General features: G+C 46.6%; 2 protein-coding genes across 3 annotated transcripts in view; one reads left to right on the forward strand and one right to left on the reverse strand.

Annotated features, from left to right (window-relative positions):
- The window catches only part of KATNAL2 (katanin catalytic subunit A1 like 2), a 27,572-nt gene extending 20,012 nt beyond the window's left edge, over positions 1–7,560 (forward strand). For both annotated transcript variants that reach the window (XM_015828526.1, XM_029286696.1), the window contains exons 11-14: positions 195–305; positions 4,146–4,308; positions 4,769–4,871; positions 6,789–7,560. In XM_015828526.1, coding sequence (XP_015684012.1) covers positions 195–305; positions 4,146–4,308; positions 4,769–4,871; positions 6,789–6,928 — 517 coding nt within the window. In that variant the 3' untranslated portion in view covers positions 6,929–7,560. The remainder of the gene's footprint in view (positions 1–194; positions 306–4,145; positions 4,309–4,768; positions 4,872–6,788) is intronic.
- Positions 7,561–9,148: 1,588 nt separating this feature from the next.
- HDHD2 (haloacid dehalogenase like hydrolase domain containing 2) overlaps positions 9,149–12,500 on the reverse strand; it is a 16,766-nt gene continuing 13,414 nt past the window's right edge. The window contains exons 6-7 of the mRNA XM_015828525.1: positions 11,856–11,919; positions 9,149–9,603 (exon numbers count right to left, since the gene is read on the reverse strand). Of these exons, the coding sequence (XP_015684011.1) occupies positions 9,500–9,603; positions 11,856–11,919 (168 nt within the window). The 3' untranslated portion in view covers positions 9,149–9,499. The remainder of the gene's footprint in view (positions 9,604–11,855; positions 11,920–12,500) is intronic.

Raw genomic sequence — 12,500 nt, forward strand, 5'->3', positions numbered from 1 at the left:
GTTTCCAAGCCTCTGAATTTTGATTGCGTGACTAGAGGAATGCTGCATCGGTCGTTAAGCGTGAAAAACAATCCTAAGCCGTTGCAATTTTGAATAGCCACTCAACCAATGAAGGACTATATGCAATGGGGAATCTTCTCCCATGCCCAGGACTTATATTTCCCCTTTTCCTCTGCCCCCCAATCTCTTGACAGGGGTGAACACGAAGGGAGCCGACGGATGAAAACCGAATTATTGGTGCAGATGGACGGCCTGGCCCGATCCGATGACCTTGTCTTTGTTTTAGCAGCTTCCAACTTACCCTGGTAAGGGAGCCGGAGAATCTGTTTTGAATACCTCTGCATGAGCCTCTAAACACAGATAAAGATTTTACTTACTCGGAGGAGCAAAAGCCAGGATATTTGGCTAAAGCCTTCCAAGATTAATTGGAAGCTTTGGGCTTCTTTGTTACTATTATCATCATTATTACTGATGTTTTTGCTTCTGCTTCGGTTCTTGCCGTCTCCACCGCAAAGTAGGTAATCCTCCAGAAGATCAGCAGATGCCAAGAGCAAATGCCAGCTGCTGGTATTTAAAAAGCAACTTGATGGCCAAGTTATTTACTATAGGCTAAGCTAAAGAAGGATTCTCAGCGGAGAAACTCCTAAGGTGCTTAAATCATCCGGCGCTCGGAAAAAAAAATAGATCTTCTCTAAAAATAGGGAGAGTTTGGGGTTTTATTGCAATTAGGAGTGCTAAAGTTTCAGCATGAAAATCCCTCCCTTTTTTTTTTTTTTTAATGTGAAGATCCAGTGGGGATCAAAATAGGCTGCGATTAAAAAAGAAGAAGTGGTTTTTGTACAAAAGTAAGCAAGGACCACAAAATCCTTGTTTTAAGGATCACGGCGCAACACACTTTACATGCTAGTGGGCTATATTATTCCTCACAAATGTGTGAATTGACAGAAATTGATATCGGGGTTTTTTTCCCCCCACCCCAAGATCTGTGTGAATTGAGAGAAATTTGTGCAATTGGTATAATGACTTTGCCTGCCCAAAATGAAGTTGTGCTGACACTCGCGACGTCATTTGTGTGGTGATACAAATTGCTCCTTCGCTCTCCAGTTTGATAGTCAATCTTGAATAAATAATGTTTTCCTAGCCTCCTCCTTAATTAGCCCGTTAAATCAAAGTTTTACTATCAGGTTAAGCGGGTGGATGGGCTGTGAATTGGAAGAGTGGACTTCTCGTGTTCCTCTTTTTTGTGGGGTTCGAATAGAATAGAGCTGGAAGGGACCTTGGAGGTCTCCTAGTCCAGCCCCCTGCTTAAGCAGGAGGACCTATGCCAGGGGTAGGCAACCCAAAACACTCAAAGAGCCACTTGGACCCGTTTCCCACCAAAAACAAAACACTGGGAGCTGCAAAACCCTTTTGATATCTAAAATGAAGATAACACTGCATATATCCTTTTTTACCACTATCTTTTTTACTTACACACACACACACACACACACACATATCATAAAGATAAAAAAGGATATATACAGTGTTATCTTCATTTTAGATGTCAAAAGGGTCTCTCTCTGTCTCTCTCTCCCCCCTCTCTCCCTCTCCCTCTCTCTGCCCTTGGTCTGCCAGTCCTCTTCCCCCACTCTCTCTCTCTCTCCTCTTTCTCTCTTTTTCTCTTTCTCTCTCCCTCTTTCTCTTTCCTCTTCCTCTCTCTCTCTTTTTCCTCTCCCTCTTTCTATTTTTCTCTTTCCTCTCTCTCTCTCTTTCTCTCTCTCTCTCTCTCTCTCTCTCTCTCTCTCTCTCTCTCTCTCCTCTTTCTCTCTTTTTCTCTTTCTCTCTCCCTCTTTCTCTTTCCTCTTCCTCTCTCTCTCTTTTTCCTCTCCCTCTTTCTATTTTTCTCTTTCCTCTCTCTCTCTCTTTCTCTCTCTCTCTCTCTCTGCCTCTCTCCGATCTTCTGCTCACCTGGCAAGCTGGCTTCAAGCTGTTCTCCAACAAGCTCAGGGAAAGGCAACCTTGGCTCTTTTATGACTCAAAGACTTCAACTCCCAGAATTCCTGAACCAGCATAGTTGGGCTTGCTAGCTCTCTCCTGCCCTTCCTGCTTCCTGCTTCCTGCAGAGACGCAGCCAAAGGAGAAGCCCCGCCCAGTAAGCTTTTCAGCTCCTTTTTTACTTACACCAGTGGTGGTGAACCTATGGCACGGGTGCCAGAGGTGGCACTCAGAGCCCTCTCTGTGGGCACACGCGCCGTCGCCCCAGTCCTAGGCCTTCAGCTGGGTTTTATAAAACCTTTTCGCTTTAGGCCTCCGCCGCCGAGTGCAAAAAAAAAAGGTTCAATCAATCAGCCAATTTCAACTTCTCGCAGGAAAAAAAAGATCTTGCAAAGTTGGAATTGATTGAACGTTTTAGTCCCACCCAGTCTGCCGTTACCACCGCAGCCACGCCCACCCAATGGGCCACACCCACCCAATCGGCCACACCCACCCGGCACCCGACGATGCATAAGTGGGTTTTGGGTTGCAGTTTGGGCACTCGGTCTCTAAAAGGTTCGCCATCATTGCCCTAGAGCAGGGGTAGGCAACCTTGGCTCTTTTATGACTGGTGGACTTTAACTCCCAGAATTCCCTCTGCCAGCCTGGCTCAGCTTGGAAACCTCTCCCTTTCCCCTCAGCATGGCTGGCTCAGGAATTCTGGGAGTTGAAGTCCACGAGTCATAAAAGAGCCAAGGTTGCCTATCCCTGGTCTGGATCCAACTCCACCAGTGGGTTTTGGGTTGCAGTTTGGGCACTCGGTCTCTAAAAGGTTCGCCATCACTGACTTACACAGAGAGAGAGAGAGAGAGAGAAGGGAAGCTCAAGTGCCTCTGTCTGTCTCTGTCTCTCTCTGCGAATGGCAGAGGAGGCTGGGAGCCGCAAGGGAAGGCTCAAAGAACCACATGTGGCTCCGGAGCTGCAGGTTGCTGACTTGTGACCTATGCCATCTCAGGCAAGTGATTGTCCAGTCTCTTCCTAAAAGCCTAAAGTGATAAGAGCACCCATGATTTCTAGTGGCAACTTCTGTTCCACTGGTTAATTGTTCTGACTGTCAGGAAGTTTCTCCTTAATTCCAGGTTGCTTCTCTCCTTGATCAGTTTTCAACCGTTGTTTCCTCTCCTGCCCTCTGGTGCTTTGGAGAATAGTTTGACCCCCTCTTCTTTGGGGCAGCCCCTCAATTACTGGAAGGCTGCTATTAGAATAGAATGGAATGGAATGGAATGGAATCGAATATAATAGAATTAGAATAGATACTGGAATATAGAATAGAATAGAATAGAATAGAATAGAATAGAAAGGAAGAGGAATGAAATGGAATAAATAGATTAGAATTAGATTAGATTAGAATAGAATAGAATAGAATAGAATAGAATAGAATAGAATAGAATAGAATAGAATAGAATAGATAATATGGAATAGAATAGAATGGAATGGAATGGAAGAGGAATATAATATAATATAATAGAATAGAATAGAATAGAATAGAATAGAATAGAATATAATAGAATAGAATAGAATAGAATAGAATAGAATAGAATAGAAGCTGGAAGGGAGAAGAGAGGACCAAGGAACCAGTGGATGGTGTAATATTGGAACTAGACTGAGAAAGTTAATATGTACCACTGAATTACCAACGGACCCAGACAACACGTTGTTTATTAAGTACTCATGATTGTAAAATTAGAAAATTAATAAAATATGTATTAAAAAGAAAAAAAGAAAAACCTCTCTCCACGGAAGATATCAAAAGGTTGGGGATCTCTGCACACTGGCTGAGGAATTCTGGGAGTTGAAGTCCGCCAGTCATAAAAGGGCCAGGTTTGAAGACCCCTGGTCTGGATCCAAGCCCGCAGTTTCATCAAAATGGCCGACTGAGGAATTCTGGGAGTTGAAGTCCACCAGTCATAAAAGGGCCAAGTCTGAAGACCCCTGGTCTGGATCCAAGCCCGCAGTTTCATCAAAATGGCCGACTGAGGAATTCTGGGAGTTGAAGTCCACCAGTCATAAAAGGGCCAGGTTTGAAGACCCCTGGTCTTAAGGAGCTTTTTTACCCCTTATACTTTGAGGAAAGAGTGCTGAAATGTCTCGCTAACAGAACAATGTCTGCCCTCCTTATTCTCTCCTAGGGAACTGGATTACGCCATGCTGCGCCGGCTGGAGAAGAGGATCTTGGTTGACCTCCCAAACCCAGAGGCACGGCAAGCCATGATCCAGCACTGGCTTCCCCCGGTGAGCAACAGTGGAGGAGTGGAGCTGAGGACAGCGCTGAATTATAATCTGCTCAGCCAGGTGAGAAAGAAGCCCAACCCAGGTTATCCAGGGTTCTCATGAATGACCTTGGTGGAGGAGTCAAGGAATCTATAAGCAGCGTTTCTCAACTTTGGCAACTTTAAAAGGTCTGGACTTCAACTCCCAGAATCCCTTAGCCAGCCAGGTTTGGCTGGCTGGAGAATTCTGGGAGTTGAAGTCCACAATTCTGGGAGTTGAAGTCCAAGGCGCCTGAAGGCAGGACAAGAAGCAACGGGTGGAAACTGATCAAGGAGAGAAGCAACCTAGAACTAAGGAGAAACTTCCTGACAGTGAGAACAATTAACCAGTGGAACAACCTGCCTCCAGAAGCGGTGAATGCTCCAACACTGGAAGTTTTTAAGAAGAGACTGGACAGCCATTTGTCTGAAATGGTATAGGGTTTCCTGCCTGAGCAGGGGGTTGNTGCAAGCCCATCTTTCCGTTCCTGTTTGTGCATTAGGAGATGGAAGGCTATTCGGGGTCCGACGTTAAATTGGTTTGCAAAGAGGCAGCCATGCGCCCTGTGAGGAAAATCTTCAGCGCTCTGGAAAGTCATCAGCCAGGTACTGCAAAAACCCTCTTGGGCCTTTGAGCTGAACAGGTGCTCAGTATCAAGCAACCAGGGATATCTGTTCCTTCCCAGCCTACGTGAGTCCTTGTTAAGCTCACAAGGAGAAACCGCTCTTCCAAGAAACAGGCTGGAACCGCAGGGAAAAAACCAACCTCTTTTATTTTCACAGACCTGTCCAAGGCAAAACAAACACAGTTCATGGAAACTCGATCCTCAACATGAATGGTGGCCTTCGGCAACCAGCACCTCCCATACCTTCCCTTTTATTATGCAGCCAAGGCGTGGCTTCCTAATGCCTTCTCCTTTGCCTTTGGAGCTGCCCCATTGCATTCCTCTGTCCTACTCGCTTCTCTTGCCTGCGCTTTCGTGCATCCGGGATTTGTCCCAGCTGTTCTTCATCACTGTCCAACTCAGGCTCCCAGCACAGCCTGAGCGCGAGTAGAGGGGCCAGGCTCCTCATCTGACTGTAAGTCTTGGAGCTCCTCATAGCCTTCCTCTGACTCTGATGTCCCTCCAGGCCCCTCCTCCTTCTCCTCTGATTCCCCAGACTCAGCTGCCGGATCCACTGGCTGGCGAGGAATCACAACAATATCCTAGCGCAGGGGTCTTCAAACTTGGCCACTTTAAGACTTGTGGATTTCAGCTCCCAGAATTCTGGCTGGCTGAGGAATTCTGGGAGTTGAAGTCCACAAGTCTTAAAGTGGCCAAAGTTTGAAGACGCCTGTCCTAGCCAAGTTAGCTTAGCAAGCTTGGAAGAGTAAATGATCAATGATCAATCTGTACCAGCAGATGGCAGCATTTTGTTTCTTTCCAATTAGATTTATTTAGGATTTGGGAACTCGCTTCCCATTTAGTCACTGATATAAAATTAGCAGCCTTTCTTAGACCATAGAAACCTTCTCGCCAGAAAGAACTTTTGAAACCCTTAGTCAGGTATTTTGGGCGAGTCTGGGCTCCCTAAAACTTGCAGGTAGGACAATGGGTAGCACAGATCGGAAGGTACAACTTTGGGGAATGAGATAAGAAATAAAAGGATGCCCACACAGAGTGAGAATAAGCTACCATAGTAGGACAAGCTGGAGGAACCAGAACAGGGCTCAGGGTATGGAGGTGTCGTTCGGAGGCATCCCTTCTAGGATCTCATCAGAGTTTGGGTTACATGCCATTCAATATAGTCTTCTTTTAATGAAGAGAAGGACGAGGGGGGACAGGATAGCAGTCTTCCAGTATCTCAGGGGCTGCCCCAAAGAAGAGGGAGTCAAGCTATTCTCCAAGGCGCCTGAAGGCAGGAGAAGAAGCAACGGGTGGAAACTCATCAAGGAGAGAAGCAACCTAGAACTAAGGAGAAACTTCCTGACCAATTAGAACAATTAACCAGTGGAACCACCTGCCTCCAGAAGCGGTGAATACTCCAACACTGGAAGTTTTTAAGAAGAGACTGGACAGCCATTTGTCTGAAATGGTGTAGAGTTTCCTGCCTGAGCAGGGGGTTGGACTAGATGACCTCCAAGGTCCCTTCCAACTTTATTATTATTATTATTATTATTATTATTATTATTATTATTATTATTATTATTATTATTATTATTATTACTCTATATTTTTTCTATTCTATTCTGTTTTCTTCTGTTCCATTCCGTTCCATTCCATTCCATATTTTCTATTCTATTCTATTCTATTCTATTCTATTCTATTCTATTCTATTCTATTCTACATTCCATTCCATATTTTCTATTCCATTCCATATTTTCTATTCTATTCTATTCTATTCTATTCTATTCTACATTCCATTCCATATTTTCTATTCCATTCCATTCCATTCTTATTGAGATTTGAGTAGTTCATTGACCACTGGGGGACTTACTCTGGATGACATTTAAATTTCTAATTGGAGATCTTCTTTCCTCAGACAGTGGAAACTTACCGGTGATCCACTTGGACACAGTCACAACGGAAGACTTCCTGGATGTCATCTCTCACACCAAGCCCTCCGCCAAGAACCTCAGTCAAAGATACGTTGACTGGCAAAGAGAATTTGAGTCGGTCTGAGCCGGGTTTAAGATCCGAAACGGTCACCCACGTTTTCCACCCAAGACATTTCTAAGAGTTTATTTTTTTTAACACGAGGAGAAGAAATTTGTCTCTTTCCAAGCTGGGTCCTGAGTTTTGACGATGGAGGAGAGGCTGCAAATTGTTTTTTGGGTTATACCCTTTCAGCTGCTAAGCCTTACATTCCTACACGGGTTGGAAAAACACGTTAGCACTTTTGAACACTTTTTAATTTTTTTACAATGTAAAAATGGCCGGTGGCTTTTATTCTTGCCTGCCCTAGGAGCCCTCTGGGCTCTATTTTGCTGACTTCATATTTGCCGCTATAATTTTCTTCCTGGCTGGGACAGGCGGTAGGAAATGACCGAGAGGGCCACTAATTGGGTCTCCCCAGGCACCCTTGTATTAAGCGAGTCGATTTTGAGAAAGGCCGGCATCCGTGAAGAATAAACCAATTTGGGAATCTCGGAGATGTCTTTCAGAGGCTTCCTTCTAGGGACTTACACTTCCCTTAGTCATCTGAGGACTGAAAAGAGGCACTTTGGAGATTTTTCGGGAAGACACTTGGAAAATGTAGCAGGTTTTGTGTAATTGTTGTTGTCAGTTGCGAAGTCGTGTCCGACCCATCGCGACCCCATGGACCACGTTCCTCCAGGCCTTCCTGTCCTCTACCATCTTCCGGAGTCCATTGAAGCTCACGCCTCCTGCTTCAGTGTCTTCATCCAGCCACCTCCTTCTCTGTCGTCCCCTTCTTCTTCTCTTGCCCTCCATCTTTCCCAGCATCAGGCTCTTCTCCAGGGAGTCCTTCCTTCTCATTAGGTGGCCAAAGGACTTGAGTTTCAACTTCAGGATCCGGCCTTCTAAAGAGCAGTCGGGGTTGATCTCCTCCAGGACTGACCGGTTGGATGGCCTTGCAGTCCGGGGGACTCGCAGGAGTCTTCTCCAGCACCAGAGTTCAAAGGCCTCCATTCTTTGGCGCTCTTTGTGTAATATACCTGGTGAATCCCCGGATTTAAACAGGTAAACTGCCAGGAAAGGAAGCATTTATCTTTTGTCCTACAATGTCTTCCATTCCCATTCCGTGTTCCTTTGGGAGGAACCATTACAGGTAATATTCGTCTTAACAACCATTCCTTTAGTGACTATTCAAAGTTACAATGGCACTAATAAAAGCAACTTATGATCCTTTTTCACACCACCATTGCAGCTTCCACCAAGATGGCGTGATCAAAATTTTGGACAATTGGCAAAACTGGGTTCCTATTTACGACGGTCGCAGCGTCCCCCGGGGGGGTGGGTTACACGATCCCCTTTTGCAGCCTTCTGACAAACAAACCTAAAGGGGAAGGCGGATTCGCGTAACAAATTGTGTTACGAACTTAACCACTTGCAACGAGTCACTTAAAGCTGTGGCGAGAAGGGTGGTAAGATGGGGAAAATCTCCCTCAAGAACTGTCTCGCTTAGCAACGGAAATATTGGGTCTTAAGTCAAGGACTACCTGTAGCAAGGTTACCAGCATCAAGTTTCTGGGTGTACAGCTAATGAGTAGGCTGGCTTGGTCGCTCAACAGCGAGACCCTGGTGAAGCGGGCACAGCAGCGCCTGCATTTTCTGCGTCGCATGAGAAAAGCACATCTTCCTTCCCCTGTCCTCACCACTTTCTACAGAGGGACAATCAAGAGCATCCTGTCATACAGCATCACGGTCTGGTTTGGAGGCATCCCTGCTTCAGACAGGAAGGCGGTGCAGAGAGTGGTGAGGACAGCAGAAAAGATTATCGGCAGTTCCCTCCCTCCCATCCAGGACGTGGCATATAATCTACTTTTTTCACTAGGGAACATCATCAGTGCTACAAGGGAGAGGGGTTTGCAGATAGGAGGGGGAGGAGGACTGTGGGGTCCTTGGTTCTCTCTGAGCTTGGTGATTTTCTTGCAGATGTTTCATGACCCAACTAGGTAACATCATCTGTGCTAGTAAGGAGTGGTGATTGTGGGAGGAGGAGGACTGTGGAGTCCTTGGTTTTTTTGCAGACGTTTCATGACCCAACTAGGTAACATCTTCAGTTCTAGCAGGGAATGGAGTTTGGAGGGAGGGAAAAGGACTGTGGAGTCCCTGGTGCTCTCTGAGCTTGGTAGTTTTCTTGCAGATGTTTCATGACCCAACTAGGTAACATCATCAGTGCTAGAAGGGCAAGGAGGAGGAGGAAAAGGAGAATCAATAGATTTATTGGCTACCCATCTCGCAGTTCAAGCTGACTCTGAGCAGCATGCATGGGCGAGTCACTCATCTCCTTCCTTACTCAATCTCGCACATCCTCTCTCTGTCCTTGGGGACCAAGCAACGCAGACGGGAACGTGGGGCACAGACTCCTGTTGCGTAGGATAACTTTTAGGGTGTGAGAAGCAATTGTACACAGAGAACTTTCATTCCACCACAGTCCCCAAAACAGTCCTGCAAAAACAACAACAAAAAAATGCACCAAGCGAGTCGGAACGCTGTGCAAAGGACGCCGTTGGTCCATTCCGTTTGGTGGCCCTGGAAGGTGTGTCGTTCAAAAGTTGTGGTGCTTCTTCAGAGCAGATGCTGCAGGATGTGTTCCACGGCATGGGGGAAACTCTCGCAGGTTAAGTAGGGCGGAGGGTCAATTTTGCCTTCATCGGCGTCTCGGTATTTCCCTGCAACGGCAACACCAAAAACAGAAATAAATGCTGATTTTCTACAATTAGGTCAGCAGTAGTATCGAGCTTGGCCAGAGATCAACGTTGGCACGGCAAATTTCCAACAACCCCTTTGTCGGTCTGCCCTTTTCCCGTGTTCTCACTGGCGCGTTCAGTTTTAGTTTCAGTTTCAGTTTTGCTAAAGTAATCCAGGGCAGAAGTCTCCAACCTTTTTGGTTTGGCGGCCCGGAAAGGGAGACAGTCACCGCTACGTGCGCGCACGCAAATGGGCCGGGCGTGTGCATGTGAAAAAATGACCCCCCCATGCGTGGCCACAACTGGGCCGCACGCAAGCGCATGCGCACACGCAAACGGTAGCACGCAAGCACATGCACACGTGCAAATGGGGCTGCATGGGCGCGAGTGCTACAAATGGGGCGGTGCTAGTACCAGTGGGATGCTCTGGGGCAGCACTAGTGCCGCTAGGAAACTCAGAGGCGGGCCGGCGCTAGCACTGGTGGGACGCTCTGGGGCAGGGTGGTGCTAGCGCTGGCGGGATGCTCAGGCCAGCGCTAGCACCAGTGGGGTGCTGAGGCAGGGTGGTGCTAGCGCTGGTGGGATGCTCGGGGCAGTGGGGTTTTGCGAACAAAAACTTTTCATGTAGCAATCCGCGGGGGAAGTCTTCGGATCTTGCTTTGCTCTCCTGCCATCACTAACTCTCAATAAAAGCTCCTGTTTGAAACGATGCCTGTTTGAAGAGTTCTGCTTTCTGGGGAGGAGGAGTTGAGGCAGGACCTTACGACAAGTGGACTTCAACTCCCAGAATTCCCCGCCCACCTTAAAATTGCTGAGGTTGAGGAACACCGAGCGGGATGCCACAGCAGTTCAGCTACTATTTGAGTAGCCGTGTGAGAGAACCTCCTTGTCCTATATTTGGATAGCCAAGTTGAGGTGGGAGAAACCTGCAGGAGAAGTTAACCCAGGTGAGAACAGCAGCAAGGGGTTAAAGCTAGAGTGCAAAGGTCACTGAGAAAGGGAAGAGGCCAACTGCCATGGAGGTCTTTGATGGAAAGATGAGTGTGGCCACTCTATTTCAGTTATTGGTTGGCATAGATGATCTCCAAGGTCCTTTCAGAATGTCTCTGCAATTCATCCATGACTAGATGAATCTCTAGATACAGGAGTAGGTGACCTTGGCTCTTTTATGACTCGTGGACTTCAACTCCCAGAATTCCTGAGCCAGCATGGGGGAACTATGGCCCCTTCATGACTGGTGGACTTCAACTCCCAGAATTCCTGAGCCAGCATGCTCAGCTTGGAAACCTCTCCCTTTCCCTTCAGAATGGCTGGCTCAGGAATTCTGGGAGTTGAAGTCCACCAGTCATAAAAGAGCCAAGGTTGCCTACACCTGCCCAAATGCCCGAATTTTGATCATGTGACTGTGAGGAAAAAATATTTAAATATTTAAACCAAGGGACTTCAAACTTGGCCCTTTTATGACTGGTGGACTTTAACTCCCAGAATTCCTGAGCCAGCATGGGGGAATTATGTCCCCTTCATGACTGATGGACTTCAACTCCCAGAATTCCTGAGCCAGCATGGGGGAAACTTTGGCCCCTTCATGATTCCTGGACTTCAACTCCCAGAATTCCTGAGCCAGCATGGGGGAACTATGGCCCCCTCATGACTCGTGGACTTCAACTCCCAGAATTCCTGAGCCAGCATGGGGGAACTATGGCCCCTTCATGACTCGGGGACTTCAACTCCCAGAATTCCTGACCCAACATGAGGGAAACTTTGGCCCCTTCATGACTCGTGGACTTCAACTCCCAGAATTCCTGAGCCAGCATGGCCCAGCTTGGAAACCTCTCCCTTTTCCCTCAGCATGGCTGGCTCAGGCATTCTTGGAGTTGAAGTCCACGAGTCATAAAAGAGCCAAGGTTGCCTACCCCTGGCCTAGGCCTAAGTCCCTTCATGACTCGTGGACTTCAACTCCCAGAATTCCTCAGCCAGCATGGCTCAGCTTGGAAACCTCTCCCTTTCCCCTCAGCATAGCTGGCTCAGGAATTCTGGGAGTTGAAGTCCACGAGTCATAAAACAGCCAAGGTTGCCTATACCTCTGTTCTAGATGAAGCACCTTCCTGCTTGTCTCTTTTTCCTCCTAAGGGGAAATGTTCTAATTCCTGAATCATGGATATTTTTACGTAAGGAAATAAACACCATCGTAATTTCAAGTTTAGTTATTTTAGCGCCCTGATGGCCTTACTCACCAGTCTTCACCAGTATTCCCAGCATGCCGGCGTTCTGGGCGCCCCCGACGTCATCCCGGCAGTCCTGGAAAATCAAGGGAAATGCAAATAAATCTGCAACTCGCAAATAGGTTGTGAAAGCTCTTAAAAAACAGGGACGTGTTTTTAACAAACTCTATTTTCAGAACAATTTTGTCTACCTATCGAGTCCTTACCCAGGACTTGGGATAGGCAGATGTGGATGTTTGATGGTATTACAGATTATTATTATTAGTATTAGTATTATTAGTATTAATTGTTTAATGTCTTCAGAGTTTGAACTCATGCTGTATTGGGGTCTAAATTAGATCGTTTAAATTTGTTCAAGCGGAATAGTTCACAGAAGCTAAATATATGATGGTTACATTGATTCTTAAATTTATGTATTTTAACTTCCCTATGGATATTCTCGGTGAAGCAGGTTACGGCTTGTCCAAAGGTGCTTTTTTAAAAGGCAACTGGATGTTTCTTTTTCTTGAAGATGTTTCGCTTCCCATCCAAGAAGCTTCTTCAGTTCAAGAGCTTCTTGAATGAGAAGTAAAATGTTAGAACAATTAACCAGTGGAACTACCTGCCTCCAGAAGCTGTGAATGCTCCAACACTGGACGTTTTTAAGAAGAGACTGGA

This window comes from Protobothrops mucrosquamatus, unplaced genomic scaffold (genome assembly GCF_001527695.2).
Source record: "Protobothrops mucrosquamatus isolate PMUCROS unplaced genomic scaffold, P.Mucros_1.0 scaffold4619, whole genome shotgun sequence".
Taxonomy (NCBI): domain Eukaryota; kingdom Metazoa; phylum Chordata; class Lepidosauria; order Squamata; family Viperidae; genus Protobothrops; species Protobothrops mucrosquamatus.